The 18,748-nt window shown below is 56.7% G+C and overlaps 1 protein-coding gene across 1 annotated transcript; it reads left to right on the top strand.

Moving 5' to 3' along the window:
- The first annotated feature begins 376 nt into the window (after positions 1 to 376).
- Positions 377 to 17,939, top strand: SLC35E2B (solute carrier family 35 member E2B). Its single transcript, XM_068986437.1, has 10 exons — positions 377 to 498; positions 3,309 to 3,542; positions 8,597 to 9,002; positions 9,392 to 9,527; positions 9,712 to 9,839; positions 11,473 to 11,593; positions 12,459 to 12,512; positions 12,831 to 12,903; positions 15,537 to 15,682; positions 16,999 to 17,939. The coding sequence occupies exons 3-10, from the start codon at positions 8,681 to 8,683 to the stop codon at positions 17,234 to 17,236; spliced, it is 1,218 nt and encodes a 405-aa protein (XP_068842538.1). The 5' UTR covers positions 377 to 498; positions 3,309 to 3,542; positions 8,597 to 8,680; the 3' UTR covers positions 17,237 to 17,939.
- Positions 17,940 to 18,748: the final 809 nt, after the last annotated feature.

Here is an 18,748-nt window from a genome sequence, read left to right on the forward strand (position 1 = left end):
CCTTTGTCTTTCCTCTTCTGGGGTAGGCTCCTTGAGGCTGAAATTTCTGTCTCTCGAAACCAAAACTCAGAGCCAGCTTATAGGTCGGCTCCTCCACGAACTTGCCGCCCCTCCTGGGTCGCGGTGGTACGGCCAGGAAGTTATCAAGGGGAGGGCGGTTCCCAGAAGCATCACCCGTAACTGGGCTGAATTGGTACGGCCCGGAGGATACCAAGGGGACGACCGTGAGAGGGTGCCGTTATCCAGAAGCACCTGCCCCGCTGGCCGAGATGGTACGGCCCGGAAGGTGCCAAGAGAACAACCGCGCGGGGGCACCATCGCTCAGCAGCACCACCCCAGCCTGGGCCGAGGTGCTACAACACAGAGGGGACCAAGGCTGCGGGGGCCGCCATCGCCCAGCTGCACCACCCTCGCCGGGGCCACGCATTACGGCCCGGAGGGTACCAAGGCCGCGCGCCGCCATCGCCCAGCAGCACCACCTCCACCTGGGCTGATGAGGTACGGCCCGAAGGGTGCCAAGGGGATTACCACGGGGGTCTCCATCACCCAACAGCACTATCCCCATGTGGGCTGATGTGGTACGGCCCAGGGAGTGCCAAGGGGACGACCACGGCGGGAATCGCCCAGCAGAGCGTCCCCGCTGCCAGCACCCAAGCGGCAGCTGAGAAGCCCGGACCCTCAGGACACTGCGGAACGAGTCCCGTGGGATGGGTCACGCGGGACGGCTAGGAGCCGCGGCGGCCTTCAGACGCGTCACTTCCGGCGCGTGGCTTCCGGGCCAGTAGCGGCGTCTCCCCGCCTCCGGCCCCGCCCCGTCGTCCGTCGGGACCTGTGGGTTTTCTCCGGGTCCGCCCACCCAGCCTGACCCGCAGCCTTCGGCTCCTTGAGCCGCGGTCACCGGGATGAGGGCGGGTCGCTGTGTGGAGTAGGGGGCGGCGAGGCCCTAGATGACCGCTCCGTCCGTTCCGGCGCGCCGGGTCCCCGCCCGGCTGCGGGGCCGGGCTCACGTCCCTGAGGCTCGGCGTCTACCCGGGGGCTCCTTGGTGGGTGAAGGGCTGAATAAAGTTGGCGGGGCGGGTCACCTCCGGGGGTCGCCCTTTGAGTCCGTGCCGACCCCCCGCTTTCCCTGGCAACTCGGCCAACCCCGGGCCTTGGCACGCGCGCCTGGCCGTCCGAGGCCGCCCGGGGGTGGGAGGGAACCGTCCCTAGCGCTTTCGTGCCGGGTTCGCTCCTGCAGCGTCCACCACGTGGGCCCCAGCCACGCCTTACAGGCGTCCAAGTGGACCTTAGGTCTCCGAGGCCGGCGCCAAGTTCCCGCTCCAAATCTGCCCGCGGCGGGCGTGGGGGGAGCTGGGAGTCCGCGGGGCCCACAGCGCCTGGATACCTGGGGGTACTGACAGAGGCGGAGGTGGGGACACAGGGTCGGCACTCTTGCGTTTTAACACCCGCCCCCCGCCGATGCGCCCCGAAATGGGCACGGCCCTGGAGCAGCAGGTGCAGCCGCTCCTGAAAGAACCGGGCAAAGGTGCTCTGGCCGCTCCAGGCACAGTCGCCCGCGGCAAATTCATTGCAGTTGGTGTCTTCGCAGGATTAAAAAAAAACTGGAAATTATATAATGACTGACGTCCTGCCAGGCGCGGGTCCTAGCAAACTGTTATTTTGTAAATTGGGTTGGGAAACTCCCAGTCAGGCCCAGAGCAAGACTTCATTGTAGTTCTGAGCCTACTTTCTGTACGGGGTTTTATGGGGCCTGCAGTGCCGCCCCCTCCTCCCCCAGCGCTCACGCTCTGAAGCCTTGAAAATCTTGCTCACCCGCCACTGCTGTTTAAAAAAAAAAAAAAAACTTTAGAAGCAGACTGTTTGTTTAATGGCTTAAAGTTCTTTGTTTTTCAGTAGAGTGCAATGTTTTTTACCCAAAATCCTTTAACTTGCAAGTAACATTTTAAAGCAGAATGAAATAATATTAAACTGCCTGAAAACGAATATTGAGAGGGAACAGGAAAAGTCTTTACATTAAAGAAATTATTTTTGTCTTAAAATTGAAGTATAGTTGATTTACAGTGTTGTGTTTGTTGCTGGTGTATGGTAAAGTGATTCAGTTGTACATACACAACGTTCTTTGTCATTCTTTTCCATTCCATCATAGGTTATAATAAGATACTGGCTATGGTTCCCTGATTTATATATAGTAGGTCTTGTTAAAAAATCAATTTTCAGTGCAAATAAATTAGAAATTGGAGAAAATGCAAAAAAAAACAAAAAACAAAAAAAAAAACTGAAGGATCTGAGATTCTGCCTCTGAGAGTTGACCACAGTTGTTACCTTGGCCTGTGTTCTTCTGAACCGTTGGTACTTTTTAAACCTGAAGACAATGTACAGAGAGCTTGTAACTCTGACTCTGCTCTCATTTTGTCTATGACAAATATATTTTTGTCACAACTGGTAGGGCTACAGTGTCCCATTATGTGACAGAGTTTGTTAGTTTTTTTAATCTGACACTTAGCCAGTGTCAGCTTCTCAGTCTTAAAAACAAAGCTTTTGAACATCTTTGTATGTACAAGCCTGGGCCTTTGTTGGATTATTTCTTTAGGACAAAGCCCTAGAGGTGGAATTTCTGAATTAAGAGTATGAAATTTGTAGACTTTCAGTGTATTTTATATAAACTGCCCTGCTGACAGTGTGAACCGACCTAGATTTCCTCACCAGGTGTTTGAGAGTGTCCTGAGTTGCTTGTTGTAGAACAGAAGACTCTTGACCTCTGACTGATGGGCCTCAGAATTCAGGGTTCTGCAAAACTGGATGGGAAAGTTGACAACTTCCTGTCAGTAACTTCCACCCCGAGTTTCCCTTCAGTGGTTAATGTGCCCTGGTTGTCCTGGCCGCCCACGTTTCAGAACCAGGCAGCCTCCCCAGGCAGCCTTGTTGCAGGGTTGGTGAAGGCTGGGAGGGTCTCAGTGCCTGCATGTGAAAGCATCATGTATGTGCTTTTTGCAACGTGATGCTAGTTTCCTTTCAGTGCCCCATCTGGACCTTGTCCTATGGAGGCTTTGGACAGGAGCACAGTGGAGTCAACCCCCACCTCATAGGCTGCTGGCTCTGAGCTGAGCGGAAGAGGCTACATTACAGTTCTTGTCATTTGTGCTATAAGCCCAGAGGGCAGTAATTCAAACCTGTGTCACCAGGAGCCTGGAGGTGGGGGGCCCCACAAACCCTGCGCTCAGCCTGGTCAGCCCCATTGCCAGGCCGCCCTGGATGAGGTCAGTTTTCATCGTTATCAGGTTGGGCTGATGACTTCTGGCTTTTCACAGGATAAGAACTGCCTCTCGTGAAAGTGCCTTGAGTCACAGAGACAGAAAGAAGACGGCGGTCAGAGCCAGGGAGGGCAGCTGGGGTCCCAGTGGGCCTGGCTGAGCTGGACCTGCTGGGTTCTAGGCCACTGCCCCCGGCCTCCATGCGCAATGCCAGCACAGCCGCTGAGGGGCTTCACTGCACCCGGGAACAGGCCTTCTGCACAGGACTGCTGCTCTGGCCAGTGACCAGCGGTAAGTGCTATGTGCCCGCCTGCTATCTGAGCAAGAGGACCTGGCTGACCGTCAGCTGTGGGTGCCACCAGGCGTTTCTCACTCCTCACGGGTGGATAGTTGTGACTCCTGGTGGTGGTGACCAGCAGTCCCGCCCTGGGCACTCCTGCTGGACATCTCTGGGGGACCCTCAAGGATGGAGGTTCTGGTTTGTAGGGTGTGCAGGTATGTCCCTCTCAGCGTGGTGCCCAGTCCTCTCCCAGTTCTGGTACCATCCCCTCACTGTAGCCGTGTTCAGGCCTCTGGATCCGTACCTCCCAGCAGCTCTGGGTGTTGTCAGACCTGATGGCTTTTGGCAGTAGGGGTGGGTGGTGTGCATCTCCCTGACCACGGATGAGGTCAGCTCCTTTGGTCAGCGACCTCCAAGTTAACACCTGTGACCCTGTCTCCTGGTGTTCTCACCCTCTGTAGCCTCCTTCCTTGAGGGTGGGCTTCTCATGAGCGCTGTCCAGCAAATGCTAAGGGGCCAAGGTTCCAAGAGGACTCGGCCTCCGCGGCCGCTGGCTCTCAGCCGCCAGCCCTGATACAGGCCTGAAGCTGTGCACACAGCCCTGTGGAGGGTCTTCCCCTCACAGCTGCTGGAGCTGCACGTGTGGGCTTGGAGGTCAGACCCCAGCCCCTTCCGCCATCAGGCTGGTCAACCACCTGGACCACAGAATCTGTGGGGTCATGAGTGTGCTGTTGCTCTGAGCCTCCAGCTGGGTGTGTGTTGTCCAGAGGTGCAGAGCTGACGGCTCCTCTCGTGTTCACTGGGCGTGTGGACATCGTCTCCCTCCTGGCATGTTACACACGTTTCCTGTTGATTGTAGGTATCCATCCTCTTTCCCTGTCGTGTTGTCATGGCCCCTCCAGGTGTCACTTGTCGTTTAGTGTGTTGGCGTTACATCATGATGCTCTGTGAAAGCACAGGAGCTCTTCCTTTAGCAACCTCATCTGATTTGTTATATTTGTGAGTAATGCTTTGGGGGATTGGTTTAAGATGCTCTTTTCTGGGAATTCCCTGTGGTCCAATGTGGGATTTGGCATTTTCACTGCCGGGCCTGCATTCAGTCCCTGGTGAGGGAACTAAGGTGCCACAGGCTGTGCAGCACAGCCAAAAAAACGGTACTCTCTTCTTACCCCAGGATCAGGAAGATACTCCCTACGTTTTCTTCTAAGTGTGAGGTTTCACACGGTTGCATTCCACAGCCCAGCTGCCCAGGTTCAACCCCGGTCAGAAGCTGTGTCTCACACGGTGACAGCAGCCTCCCCAGGATTGTTGGGAAGAGCCATGGAGTCATTATGTGTGCCCTGCTGGGTCAGACCCTGCCTGGTTCCTGGGAAGTGCCCTGTGGATATTGTGAATTGTTAGCGTATGTGTGGAGCTGTGAGGCTGGGATCTGGTCTCTCTTTACTGGCACAGATGACAGTTGTCCTGGTATCAGGGAGCTGAGGCCACCTTCTCCCGGAAGCCGCAGCCCCGCTCTGTCTTGGGTCTGGGTTCTGCCGGTGCACAGACCCTGGGCCCCGCATCCCAGCTTGTTTACATGTCTCTGCACCAGTGCAGCATGTGGCCTGCTCCAAGTATCTGGGGGGCAGCTCCCCTTCTTCAATGGAGTCTCCTTCCCTTCTCCCTTTTGCGCCTCCATCGTGCTCTTTGTAGTTGCCCAGTACCTTGTAAGGACGTAACTAAGACTGAACATCCTGTCACTGCTGAACTTTCACCAGCTTCCAGCCTCTGACGGTGGGTCTCACCTGGGGCTGCAGCCAGGGACCTGGTGGCACATCTTCTAGTCATGTCAGTCATGTGACCCTGTACCTGAAAGAACAGCTTTCCTCATTTGTTGATCCTGGTGGTCGTCTGTGTGCTGGCCCTTTGCTGTTATTTACTTTCTCTCAATCTGCCTGGATTTCGCTGGCAGGCACCCCTCACACTGGCCTTGTGCCATCCAGGAGCCCACCCTCCCCCCGGCCCAGCTGTGGCCCCAGCCCTGAACTCAGCCGTCTCTGCAAGGAGGATGATTCGGTTCAGCAGAGCAGAGATTCAGAAACCAGCTCTGCCCCTGCTGCGGGGGCGTCCCTGTTCCAGGCCTCCACGTGGGCAGAGTTGCACGTGGACATGGAAGCAGGCACATTGTGGCCCCCCCTTCCACCCAGCCCACTCCCTTGTCTGCCCCTCCTTAAGTGCTCCCCACCAGACTCGCCCAGGTCTCGTCTGGAGCCCGCACTTGACCTCAGCACCCATGCACAGGCTACCCAGTCGCTTCCTTCCCTTCGCTCCTCAGTGGGCTGAAGTTGTTCCTCTGAGTTGTGCTTTGGTTTAGGTATTTCTGTCTGTATTGTGCATTAGAGACTTTGTATCTAGAAGTGTTATTGATGTGGGCATTTTTGTTTTTTAAGCACATGGAGCGTGGACCTGGTTCCCAAGGACATAAGTGTTTAGAAAGTGCTGGCGTTGGCAGGATCCGAGGCATGGTTGCTGTGAGGATCTGCACCCTGGCCTGGTGCTCGGCCCTCTGCCATCCAGCCTCCTCTGCTTGGCTTTCTTTCAAGACCCTCACTCTCTCACCGTCAGAGTTGCGCTCATGGCAGGGAAACTGCAGCGGCACCAGGTTCAGTGTGGTGGATCAGGACGCGTGGTGTCTGTCTCATCCCTGGGGGTTCCACTTTGGTGACTCCATGGGGGGGGCAACCGCTTATTTCTCTGGGGAGTAAAGTTGTGATGGGCTCTGGTCACTGGCTGACACCCTGCTGGGAGATAGTCTGAGGCCACCATGGGGTCGTGGTCGCTTCCTCTCTAGGCTTTCCATTTTTTCCTCCCACTGATTTGTTTCTGACAGTTTCTTGTCTGTCCGCAGGACTGCGTCCTGCCTTCTGTCCCTCCTTGAGTTTGCGTCTGCCTCTCCTTGAGTTTCCGGGAGGTAACTCCTCCCCAACCCTCAGGGTGATTGCTGATCTTTGATCTTCACCCAGGAAAGTCCTCAGACTGAGTTGGAATTGGTTCTCCAGGGCACCCGACCCCTCCCTCTGGTGCAGGGCCCCGATTGGGCCACTTTAGCACCTACAGACTGTGTCCAGAGGCAGGATCCTGGTCAGGGTGGTCCCTGCTGTCTGCTGCCCGACCCCTCGCGCTCCTTGTGTGCCGCTGGGGGTCCTTGGAGCGCCCACATCTAGGCCCGCCTGAGTCGAGCTCCCTGGGAACCTGGTGCCCTGGGTGAGGTTTCCGTCCCTCCTGCCCTGGTCTTTGTTTCCAGGGGACCCGCTTCTGGTGACTTTTAGAGCAGCACCGCCCGCTTTTTGATGGGCACTTGGCCCCCACCATCTCCTTGGCTCAGGTGCCAGGGCACTGAAGGGTGACCAGAAGCCCAGGCTGCCCATGGAGGTGCAGCTCCCAGCATGGTATTGTCTGGAGGGAACAGGGCCCAGGCCAGGAAGAGGAGGGAGGACGGGGTGTTGGTGGAGATCTGACCCCAGCAGTGCCAGAGGGGTCGAAGGGCTTGTGCGTCTTGTGGGGAAGTGGAGCCCACAGGAGGGCCGGGCGCATCCATCCTGGTCTGGGGTGCGTCGGGACAGCTGTGGTGTCCCCAGGGTCAGTGTGCATGTGGAGGCTTGGGTGCCCGGCGACCCCAAGCGTTGCTGAGCTTGTGGAGTGAGTGAGGACACTAGGTGGACACTGGGAGCCAGGGGCAGGTTAGCCAGGAGCCCTGGCCTGGGTGGGAGTCAGAGGTCACAAGTCCACCTAGACTCAGAGGTCCAGAGTTCATTGGAGGTCACGAGTCCATCACAAGCCTGAGCAGAACTGGGCCTGGGGCGGTAATGGTAGAGGAGCCAGCCCTTTTGGTGGGTGGCACAGCAAGCTGAATACCTGATGCTTCTTCTACATACACCTGGCAGTTAGGTGAAAACATGATGGGCATCCCCCAAACGCCAGCACCAGGACATTGCCGGTGGCTTGGCTGCTTGGGGGCGGGGGATGGGCCAGGGGCTGGGACTTCCTGTTTGGTGTCACTGGGGAGGAGAAGCCAGGCCTCCTGGGCTGGTGGTCGTCACTGGGACACTGTTTATAGCCCAAACTGGGAATTTCCTGGAAGTCCAGTGATTAGGACTCTGCTCTCATTGCTGGAGCTCGAGTTTAATCCCTGGTTGGGGAACTAATATCCCATAAGTTGTGTGGCACAGCAGGGAAAAAAGCCAAAACTTGAAGCACCCACCCACCAGCACACATGAGAGGCTGGGTCTGACTGCGTGTGGTCTTAGGGCTGAGGGAGGCCTCTCTGGAGAAACCAAGACTTGGTGTGAGTCTGTGGAGGAAGCAGCGTGCTTTCCTGGCCGCAAGACAGAGGCAGCCCCCTGCCCGCCCGCAGGCAGGAAGAAGAGTCTCCTCCTCCCAGGGTCTGTGCTCAGAAACTGCCCCCTCAAGCTGGAGGTGGCTGACCACTGAAGGATGGGGACTGTATTGTCAGGTCCTGGGTGAAGAACTGTTGGACCATGAAAGAGATGATGCAACGGAGGAATGGAAAGTCAAGGGGAACAGGCTGGTTTGGTCAGCCCTCCCACCAAGGACAGCTCAAAACTCTGGATGAAACATCAAGGGGTGGGGGAGGGTGCTGAGCGCTGGAGAGCCAGCTGGGTGGGAGGGAGCTCAGGGCGGCCCCTTCTGGGCTCTGTCCGGTCCTGGTGGGTGGAGAGAGATGCAGAGCACTGGAGACAGCTTCTGAGGTGGGGGCAGGGGCGGTGAAGACACAGGCTTCCCGGAGCTGAGGGAGAGGCCGAGGGAGGAGGGCAGCTGGAGGAGGCCAGGTCACCAGGTGCTTTGGGCGGGACTTACTGGAGGGTCGGGTGTGTGGGGAGGGAAGGGAGGCTAGGCTGGTGTAGGCCGTGGTCTCAGCAGGGCTCCCGCTCCTGCTCCTTTGGGGCTCCTGGATGGGTGGCCGCCGACTGTGGTCCCGAGTCTGCTTTAAGTTACTGTAAGGGGGTGACTGAACCTGGCAGGAGCTTGGCTGCTCATGACAACCTCGTCCCGTCCTTTCCATCAGCTCCAGCCCACGCCCCTCTCGGTGTTGCCATGGCTGCCACTTCTGTCCCTGGGTCCCTGACCCGAGCCCTCTGCCACCCCTGAGATGTCGGCGTCTGCGAAGCCCCCAGCCCTGGTGGAGCTGGACCCGGGCCCTGGCGAGAAGCCTGGGGGACGGCCGCTCCTGGCCTGGGCCCCCGTGTTCAGCCCCCGGAGTGAGAAGATCGCGTTGGGCCAGAGCGATGGCAGCCCGGAGGAGCAGGTGCTCACGGTCACCGTCACGGAGACTACCGTCATCGAGGCAGACCTGGGCGTGTGGGGCGCCCGCGCCCTGACCTACCTCACGCTCTGGTTCTTCTTTAGCTTCTGCACCCTGTTTCTCAACAAGTACATCCTGTCCCTGCTGGAAGGGGAACCCAGCATGCTAGGTACCCACCAGGGCTGGTGGGGACGGAGCCCCGGGGAACCCAGCATGCTAGGTACCTGCCCGGGCTGGTGGGGACGGAGCCCCAGGGAACCCAGCATGCTAGGTACCCGCTCGGGCTGGTGGGGACAGAGCCCCAGGGAATCCCTCTGTTCACTAGGTACCTGCCCGGGCTGGTGGGGATGGAGCCCCGGGGAACCCCTCTGTTCACTAGGTACCTTCCCAGGCTGGTGGGGACAGAGCCCCAGGGAACCCCTCTGTTCACTAGGCACCCACCTGGGCTGGTGGGATGGAGCCCCGGGGAACCCCTCTGTTCACTAGGTACCTGCCCAGGCTGGTGGGGACAGAGCCCTGGGGAACCCCTCTGCTCACGGGCCTCGTCTCCTCCTCCAGGGGCTGTGCAGATGCTCTCAACCACACTTATTGGCTGTGTTAAAATATTCGTTCCCTGCTGTTTGTATCAGCACAAAACTCGGCTTTCTTACCCACCCAATTTCATCATGACCATGCTGTTCGTGGGCCTGATGAGGTAAGCCCGCTGACATTTCAGGTTGGGTGTCTGAATTTTTTGTTTTTGTGAAACCTCTTCCCCCAGCTGGCTGGCTGTTAGCATCAAGTGATCCTGGGAGTGGGGAGCAGGGTGGGGGCGGACCCTCCAGGCTGATTCCTGAGGGAGGGAATGTACTGATTCGTGAGGCTTTTGATTGTCTTAGGTTTGCAACAGTGGTGTTGGGTCTAGTCAGCCTGAAAAATGTGGCGGTGTCCTTTGCTGAGACCGTGAAGAGCTCGGCTCCCATCTTCACTGTGATCCTGTCACGGACGGTCCTGGGGGAGCACACTGGTGAGCAGCCCCCCACGCCCGGCCTCAGTGCGCCTCTGTGTCCCTCCAAGGTTCAGCAGATGGGACTCAATCACAGATCTCTAAGCTGGCCCGGGGCAGACACTGTCCAGCTGCACACATGTCCCTGACTCTCCTGCCAGCCTGTAGGGGGTGGGGTCCTGGGTGTAGGAGTGCTGCTCAGAGAGGGAGCTGCTGCTGCTGCTAAGTCGCTTCAGTCGTGTCTGACTTTGTGTGACCCCATAGATGGCAGCCCACCAGGCTCCCCCATCCCTGGGATTCGCCAGGCAAGAACACTGGAGTGGGTTGCCATTTCCTTCTCCAATGTGTGAAAGTGAAAAGTGAAAGCGAAGTTGCTCAGTCGTGTCTGACCTCTAGCTACCCCAGGAACTGCAGCCTTCCAGGCTCCTCCATCCATGGGATTTTCCAGGCAAGAGTCCTGGAGTAGGGTCCCATCGCCTTTTCTGGAGAGGGAGCTGAGTCGGCTTCAATTAGGAAATGGCCAGAAGGTAAAACCAGGCAGCACCCGGCACCCTGGGGAGGAGGTGGTGGGAAGAAGGCACAACTGGGCATCTCGCAGACCGCCCCTGGAGCCAAGCCAGTGTGCAGGTGACGGTAAAGCAGAGTCAGATCAAAGTGTGACCGCAGTTCCTGCAATCCCACACAGCGGGAAACAGCCTGACCACACTGCAGCCTTCACCACACAGAGGGGACTTTAAGGGCCTTGGGAACGTCAGGCCATGGAGAAGACTCTGTCTTGCTGGAACAATTAGGAAATCGTGATAAAATGCAGTTGGTTGGGGAGAATGACTGAGGTACCCAGACTTGTGGGGCCAAGGTAGTCCCAAGAGGGATGACCCCTGAAGGCACCCCAGCAGAGCAGCCTCATGGGTCCTGGCAACGGGCACAGCCCCAGCAGAGCCCTGAGCCCACCACCGCCCACTGCGCAGGCGTCTGCCTCCTTGGTGGCCTCCCAGCCACGGCCCCACGTGTGGTCCGCGCCCAGCAGACATCTCCTTCCGTGGTGACACTCGAGGCCTCACAGGCCCATGCATTTGCTGTGTGGACAGCACTGTCCTGGGCGGGGTAGTGGTCACAGTCTCAGGAGGTTACCAGATTGTCTGAGGGCTGCACTCCTGCTCTGTTTTGCTAAGCGTGAGGGCTTGTCCCTTCGTCTGCTTTGAATTTCAAGATAAATGAAATGCCATGTCTGAAATCAAAGTAGAGGCATGGGAGGTGGGGGGACTGGAGGCCCTGTGCCCAGTGACAAAGTTTTCTGTTGTCCAGAAAGGACTTTCCACCTTCCTATCAAGACTGTTGGTTATGAAGGCAGGTGGGCTGGACACCCTGAGGTGTGGGGCTTCCTTCCTCCCCTAGCCTTCCCTAGAGACCACCCTTCAGCCCCTTTGTTTCACAAGTGAGAGCTTGGGGACTGTGGGGTGGGGTGCAGAAATCGGGGCTTGGAGCTGGCAACTCTGGTGTGGACCCCTCTGCCCCACGTGCCTGGCCGGAGTGGGTGACACAGGCATGTGCTGTTTTTTCCGTCCAGCGAGAAGTAAGTGAGCAGAGCACCCCTAGGGGGCAGCTGGGTCCACTGAGGGGCACTGCAGGCCAGCCATGTGTTCTCCCTCTGCAGGGCTACTGGTCAACCTTTCCCTCATCCCGATCATGGGTGGCCTGGCACTGTGCACTGCCACCGAGATGAGCTTCAACTTCCTGGGGTTCTCAGCCGCCTTGTCCACCAACATCATGGACTGGTGAGTCTGCAGGGTGGGAGCTGGGCACGTGGGGCCTCGTGTCCCACTGCTGGAGAGCGGGCATCAGGCCCGATGGCTGACAGCTGCATGCAGCCTGCTCCTCACGCGTCGCCATCTCTGAGGGGAGAAGGGAGGTGTCTAAGCTTGTGTCATTGCTGGTACTTGAGAGAGACCAGAGAGTTTCTGAGTGGTGCATGAGTAAAACGAGAAACCACCTTTCATTCCCTCTGACACTTGTTGTGTTTCCTTCAGCCTTCTTCTCTGCCTCTCTAGTTCCCGGAAACTCAGCTCAGTCGCAGTTTGTATCTCACCTGTTAACTCCAGCACAGGATGGTCTCAGAGGCCTCCTCACTCACCTGCAGATGCTTCAGACCTCCTGGCCACATCCTGCAGGACCCATCCTCGCACGAATCCTGCCAGGTTTCCCACTGGCCCGCAGTGTCAGCCCTAGAGGGGGCGGACCTGTGAATGTCTTCCGCCAGCCTCACTTTGGTTCAAGTCCCCTTGGCCAGAGCTGGGGGCAGTGTTGGTGGTCTGGAAGCTGTACACTGTCCTGTCTCCTCTCAGCCACCACTGGCCTTCCCAGCCAAGAGTTCTATCCCTGTTTGCCTGGGTCTTCCTGTGCTCATACTGTCTGTCCTGTGGCTGCAGCTGATTTGTGGGAGCTCTGGGTGCCAAGAGGGGTTCTGTGCAGAGCTGGGTAACCCCAGGTATGCCCTCCACCTCTGAGACCTCAGCTTACCCACCTGTGAAAGGGGCAGCTCAGCCTGGCTCACGGATGCCCCACGTGTACCTGTTTCCAGAGGACAAGGCACTTCGAATGAGGTGGCCTCTGAGCTCACATAATCTCTTTTCTTTCTTCTAGTTTGCAGAACGTTTTCTCCAAAAAACTCCTGAGTGGGGACAAATACAGATTCTCGTAAGTGTCACTGCCCCACAGAGACCAGAGCGCCCTGGACCCCAGCCCCAACCCTCCCAGAGAGCCCTGGACCCCAGCCCCAACACTTCCAGACCTCCCTGTGCCCCAGCCCTGACCCTTCCATTTCCCTGGTGCCTTTAAAAGAACCTTGTTGAAACTGGGGAGAAAAACCTACCTGTTTCCAGTTGCTCTCAGCCAGGGATGCTGTCACTGTCCTGTAGCAGGGGAGAAGTGGGTAGCGAGGCTGGGGGCAGGGCAGGGGAGGCCGGGGTGAGGCTGGAGGGGTTGGGAGGCTCAGACGCCTGCCCTGTCCTGCAGGGCTGTGGAGCTGCAGTTCTACACTAGCACAGCAGCTGTGGCTATGCTCATCCCAGCCTGGATCTTCTTCATGGTGAGTCCCACCATCACAGTCACCTTCAAGGGGGTGAGCCTGGCACTGTGTGGCTGCCATGTGCCCGAGGGGGCCTGACTGATGCAAACCCAAGCAGGTCCGGTGCCTGTGAGGGCCGGGCTGCAGCCCCAGTTCTGGAAACTTTGGCAGAAGGGTGTTAGGCACACTCTTGTGTTGCTTTTTGGCCACACCTCATGGCTTGCAGGATCTTCGTTCCCCAACCCTGGGCACAGCAGTGGAAGAGCTGAGTCCCGACCACAAGGCCAACAGGGAACTCCTGCAGTTGTTCCTTATTTCTTCTCTTAAAAACATTGTGACGACCGTAGAGTAGTCACAGGACAGAAACATGTCAAACAGAGTGGCCTCTCCCCAGCCCCTCGCATGCCCCCTCCTAGTGCAACTGCTCCCTCGGTGTGTCTGTGAGGCCACAGACCTGCTGACGTGTGTCGTGAGTCCCGTAGGAGCACAGGTGTGCCTCTGTGTGGACCTGTCTCCTCAACGCAGTGGCACTGGGCTGTCCAGTCCAAGCTCTGCCCTGACCCACCAGACGTGCTGGGCTGGCTCTGCCACTGCTCTGTACATGCAGCACATAACAGGGAATTCCGTGTGTCATGTCTTAAGTGGGTGAGGATTTTCCTCTGGGTTTTGTTCTTGGATTGGAATGGCTGAGTAAAAGAACATTCACATCTAAACTTATTTTATTATTATAAAATACTATCAAATTTACCATTCTAGCCATTTTCCAGTGTACCTCAGGTATGTTATTCACATCGTTGTGTGACCATCACCCCAATTTTTTCATCGTCTCAAACTGAAGCTCTGACCCATTAAATGCTAACTCCTCACACCACCCCACCCCACTGGGTGGAGGGGGCAAGACTTACTCCACCCTCAGGAGTTCCAGCTGGGCCTGAGAGTTAAACTGACTTAGATCAACAGGAGACAAGGACATAAGTTCATATAATACGAGCTTCATGTGATGCTGAAGCAAATGAAGCCCCCAAACATATGGCAGAACCTCAGTGCTTCCACGTCAGGGTGAATGAGGAGGTGATTGTGGGCAAGTGACTGAGACACTGGGGCGGCTGAAGGGGGACGAAGGGGATGATGACAAGGCCCCTGAATCCCCTCTCCTCCTGGTTGGGGGGAAGGGGCAGCTCCCATGTGGGGTTTGTCTCCTGCTTCTGGGAAGGAAAAGAGAGGTCAGAGCACCCTTCTGGCACCTGCTGTTTTCTCAGTGCTTTCAGTTCAAAAATAGTCCTTATGCCAAAGAGACATACGTTGGGGGAGGGGTTCTGAATTTTGTTACCCTCTCCCCCCACCCCTGGTTCCCACCCTCCTACCTTGTGTCTCTGTGACTCTGACTCCTCCAGGGACCTCATAGAAGTGGAATCACATAAGATTTGTCCTCTTGCACGTAGTTCATTTCACTCAGCTTCATGTCATAAGGTCCATCCACGATGGAGCAGGTGTCAGGACCTCTTCCCTGTTTAAGGCTGAATAGATGTATGGCGGAGAAGGCAATGGCACCCCACTCCAGTACTCTTGCCTGGAAAATCCCATGGACGGAGGAGCCTGGTAGGCTTCAGTCCATGGGGTCTCGAAGAGTTGGACACGACTGAGCGACTTCACTTTCACTTTTCACTTTCATGCATTGGAGAAGGAGATGGCAACCCACTCCAGTGTTCTTGCCTGGAGAATCCCAGGGACGGGGGAGCCTGGTGGGCTGCCGTCTCTGGGGTTGCACAAAGTCGGACACCACTGAAGCAACTTAGCAGCAGCAGCAGCAGCAGATGTATGGCTGGACCACATTTTGTTTACCAATCTTCCAATGATGGACATTTGGGTTGCTTCCACTTTTAGGCTCTTGTGAATAATATTGTCCTGAATGTGAGTGTGTAAGTACTTTTCAAGACCCTGCTGTCAGTTCTTCAGGGTACAGACCACAAGTGGAGTCCTGGATCACATGGCAGTTCTGTGTGTAATTTTTTGAGGGTTCACTAGTCTGTTTTCCCAAGGCAGTCGCACCATTTTGCATTCCTACCTACAGTGCTCAGGGTCCAACTGCCCCTATCCTCACCAGTGCTTGTTATTTTCTGGTTTTTGTTTTTTAATGGTAGCCATCCCGATGAGTGGGAGCTGGTACCTTATTGTAGTTTTTTCCCCCGAGGCATTCTTTGTATCTGTTTGTTTTGGCTGCACTGGGTCTTCACTATTATGCATGGGCATCTCACTGTGGTGGCTTCTCTGGTTGCGGAGCACGGCCCTGGAGTGCGGGCTCAGCTGTGGCACACGGGCATGGTCGCGATGTGGCATGTGGGATCTTCGTTCCCTGGCTGGGACGGATCCCGCGTCCCATGCATTGGTAGGTAAATTCTAAACCACTGGACCACCAGGGAAGCCCCCTTGGTGTAGTTTTGATTTGTTCTTCCCTGATGGTCAGTGATGTTGGGCATCTTGTCATGTGCTTAGAGGCTGTGTGTGTTTCGTGTGTAAAGTTTTGATCATTGCCGTCCATGTGCCGCCCCAGAGTTCTCTGCAGTGTCGTGCCCTTTACCCAGACCCCGGGGCACAGGTGCCACCAGAGTTCCCCCAGGGTCCACGCAGCAGGCGTCCCTCTGGCTCTGGTGCAGGACCTGCCGGTGATCGGGAGGAGCGGGAGGAGCTTCCGCTACAGCCAGGACGTGGTGCTGCTGCTGCTGGCCGACGGCGTGCTGTTCCACCTGCAGAGCGTCACGGCCTACGCCCTCATGGGAAGGATCTCCCCTGTGACCTTCAGGTAAGGACAGGAGATTAGGTGCATTCAGGTCACATGCAGAGGGGAATGCTTGCCATCTGATGTTTTTATCAGAGGGCTCTGTGATTGTGGGTCACAAGTGTAGTGATTGCTGCGCCCAGGGGTCGTAATTACTTGGCCATTCTGTATTGGTGCCATTTGAAACATGAGTAGGAAAGTCTGTGAAATGGATTTTTAGGGGGATCCCCACTGGGAATCTGTGCACAGAAGAGAGTTCCTTTCAGTGTTGTGAGGTACTTCTCCCCAGAACAGCACTGTCCAGGGAATCTCCTGGGATGATGGAGGGTGGGAGCCCCTGGCTGTGTATGGATTTTGAGTATATGGGACTGGCAGAGTGCTGAGGAGTTGAAGTCTGTTTTTCTGACTTTTATCAGTTCACACTCAGCAGCCCCACATGGCCACTGAGTCCCTGCTGGGAACTCAGCACCAAGCTTGGGTCTCATGAGCTTCTTCCCTAACTAGACAGCCTTAGTGCTGATTTGACACCAGACGGATTTTGGTAACAGAAAGGAAGGAGCCCAGGTTGCCAGCAAGCCTGAAAACCCACCCAGTGATTGTCCTTGAATTTGGCTGTCATGTTGTTGTGGAAACTTTTTAGCTGCCCTTTGTCCTTTAACTTCAGAACAGTCATGGGAGAGCAGGACTGTCTGCATTACTGAGGGCCTCAGGGGCCTCGTGCTGCTCTCAGACCTGGCAGCCTCTTCCCACATCCTGGGGGAGGGGCCTACAGGGCTGTCTGAGTGCCACGTCCCCTGACGCTCACATTGTCAGTATGTTTTATGAGTCTGTTGTCTGTACGACAACAGTAATTATTTCCAAATATCCCTGAAACTTTGCTTTTCAGGGGTTGTTAGTGACGGTCCATATAAAGACAGGAAACTGGTTCTTTTTAAGGGAAATCGCTTATGGCAGAAAAATACAAAAGTTAACTTTAAATCATCCATAATGGCAGCCCAGGAGACAAACCCTTGTGGTCGTTGCATCCTCACGAGGTCCCAGCAGTGAGCAAGCAGCATGGTGTCACTCCCAGACAGCTTTCCTAAGGGAAGACTTCCCACTCTGTGGAGAGTAGGCTGCAGCGTTGGGGGTGAAAGGTCGTAATGCCTACAGTTGACTTAGAAATATTTCCATCAAAGAAAGGACAAAGTAAGGCACAAGGCTGAGCCTGAAGATGCCACCCAGCTCTGTTGTCCCTCTTCTCTGTGATCTCTGTTCTAGTAGGTAGGACCCCAACACAAAGGGGGGTTAGTGGAGTCACCGCACCTATGGCCCCTGCTCACCTTCCTGCTCTCCTGCAGCGTTGCCAGCACTGTAAAGCATGCCCTGTCCATCTGGCTCAGCGTCATCGTTTTCGGTAACAAAGTCACCAGCCTGTCGGCTGTGGGCACTGTGCTGGTCACAGCTGGCGTCCTACTCTACAATAAGGCCAAGCAACAGCAGCGCGAGGCCATGCAGAGCCTGGCCTCGGCCACCACCCAGCCCCCGGATGGCAGCTCCGAGCTGCTGCTCCCCCAGGACCCCTGGCCGCACCACTGAGTCCCAAAGCCATGGGGGCACCACACCACACCCTCTTCGCTGACGGGGGAACCCCTTTGCCTCTCCCTCCCCGTGGACAGCGGGTGTGGGACCACCTGGCTCTATGGGTCACAGTCATTGTGGGAGGCAAGGTGGGCAGCCTTTCCAGCTTTTTTCTGGGGCTGTCAGAACTGGCAGGAACTTGAATTTAGTTGGAGAACACAGCTGCCACTGAGCCACGGCTGAGCCCCCTGACAACCTCCTCCTGGCAGCCTCTGCGCACCCCAGCAGCTGGGCCAGGCCCCAACTCCTCTGTGAATGATGACCACTTGGGACAGCTGTGAAGCTGGAGCTGTGTCCAGGTGCCAGCGGGCACCCCCTCACTTGGAGCCAGTGTGGGGAACCGGCTCCAGCATGTCAGCCATCAGCAGCTGCTGGAGTCCACCCTGCTCCTTGGCCACTGGGGGCTCTGCTGGGCTTGGCCAGGCTGAGGCCCCCAGGGCCAGGGCACGGAGGCCACTGCAGTGGGCAGAGTGGCACAGGACAGATGGGGTGAGAACCTGGGGTTCCCTGCTCCTGAGGACAGGGCGTCTATCTCCTCTACCCAAGGTGGAGCTGTTGCATCACTACTACTTAGGGAAGGTGGGCTGCCCCTCCCCGCATCTGCTATGCTGAGCCTCCCACCTCCAGAGTGTCCTGCCCCTTGTGGGCAGCCAGGTTGCCCCCCCCTGACACACCGAGACCCAGATGTGGTTTCTGGCCTGAAAGCTGCAGGTAGATGACCTCAAGGCAGGGAGGGCCTGTGTCCCTTCCGTTCCTGTACTCGTAGGTTAGAGCCAGGCTTTTTTAAAGGGGCTCCGGGAGCCCTGTTTCCGCCCAGCCAGTCTGGAGCCTCCTGGTCTCATTGACAAGGGTGTTACGATTTCCCCCTCGTGAATGATGAGCAGGACAAATGTGGAGTGTTTACACTTTTGTTATGCTGCATTTTAAATGACAGTGTAAGTTTTAAAAGGAAACACAGGTACAGATGGCTTCTGAAATGCATGGAGTGTGCTGGGTAAACCAGTCAGACCCATGGCCCAGCCCGGCCCTCCTCCCCCAGGGCAGCCAGCCAGCCAGCCAGGTGTTTGAGGCTCCACCTCTCTCTTTACTCCTGGCCCCACATCCTGTTGGAACTTCTGGTCAGGGTGGAGCCCCTCTCCCACCTACCAGACCTGAGCTCTGGGACTTGTCAGGCACAGCCCAACTCAGGGGCCTCGGGCTAGCCACCTGCCCGTCTCTAGCCGGCCTGTGGGATGGAGCGACCCGGGGACACAAGTGGCCCATGAGTCTTGGGAACAATCCCTGCTGTCCAGGCCCTGGCGCCTTAATTGCTTCTCTGGTTTTCTGGTTGGCTTCTCAACTGGAAAATATAAACCAGCCCTTCCTGGAGAGCAAGTCTCTTGGAAACAAAGAGCAATAAGTGCGTCTCATTAAGTTCTGCCAACTTTGAAAGTCTGTCCTGATGAGGGGTTAAAAATGGGGCCTTTTAAC

The sequence above is a fragment of the Capricornis sumatraensis genome, chromosome 14, assembly GCF_032405125.1.
Source record: "Capricornis sumatraensis isolate serow.1 chromosome 14, serow.2, whole genome shotgun sequence".
In the NCBI taxonomy this organism is placed as follows: domain Eukaryota; kingdom Metazoa; phylum Chordata; class Mammalia; order Artiodactyla; family Bovidae; genus Capricornis; species Capricornis sumatraensis.

Excerpts from the sequence above, each read along its gene's own strand:
- SLC35E2B (XM_068986437.1), top strand. The coding sequence starts at position 8,681 with ATGTCGGCGTCTGCGAAGCCCCCAGCCCTGGTGGAGCTGGACCCGGGC. Across the intron at positions 11,594-12,458 it reads TCCACCAACATCATGGACTG|TTTGCAGAACGTTTTCTCCA; the intron begins GTGAGTCTGCAG and ends TCTTTCTTCTAG. Across the intron at positions 15,683-16,998 it reads ATCTCCCCTGTGACCTTCAG|CGTTGCCAGCACTGTAAAGC; the intron begins GTAAGGACAGGA and ends GCTCTCCTGCAG.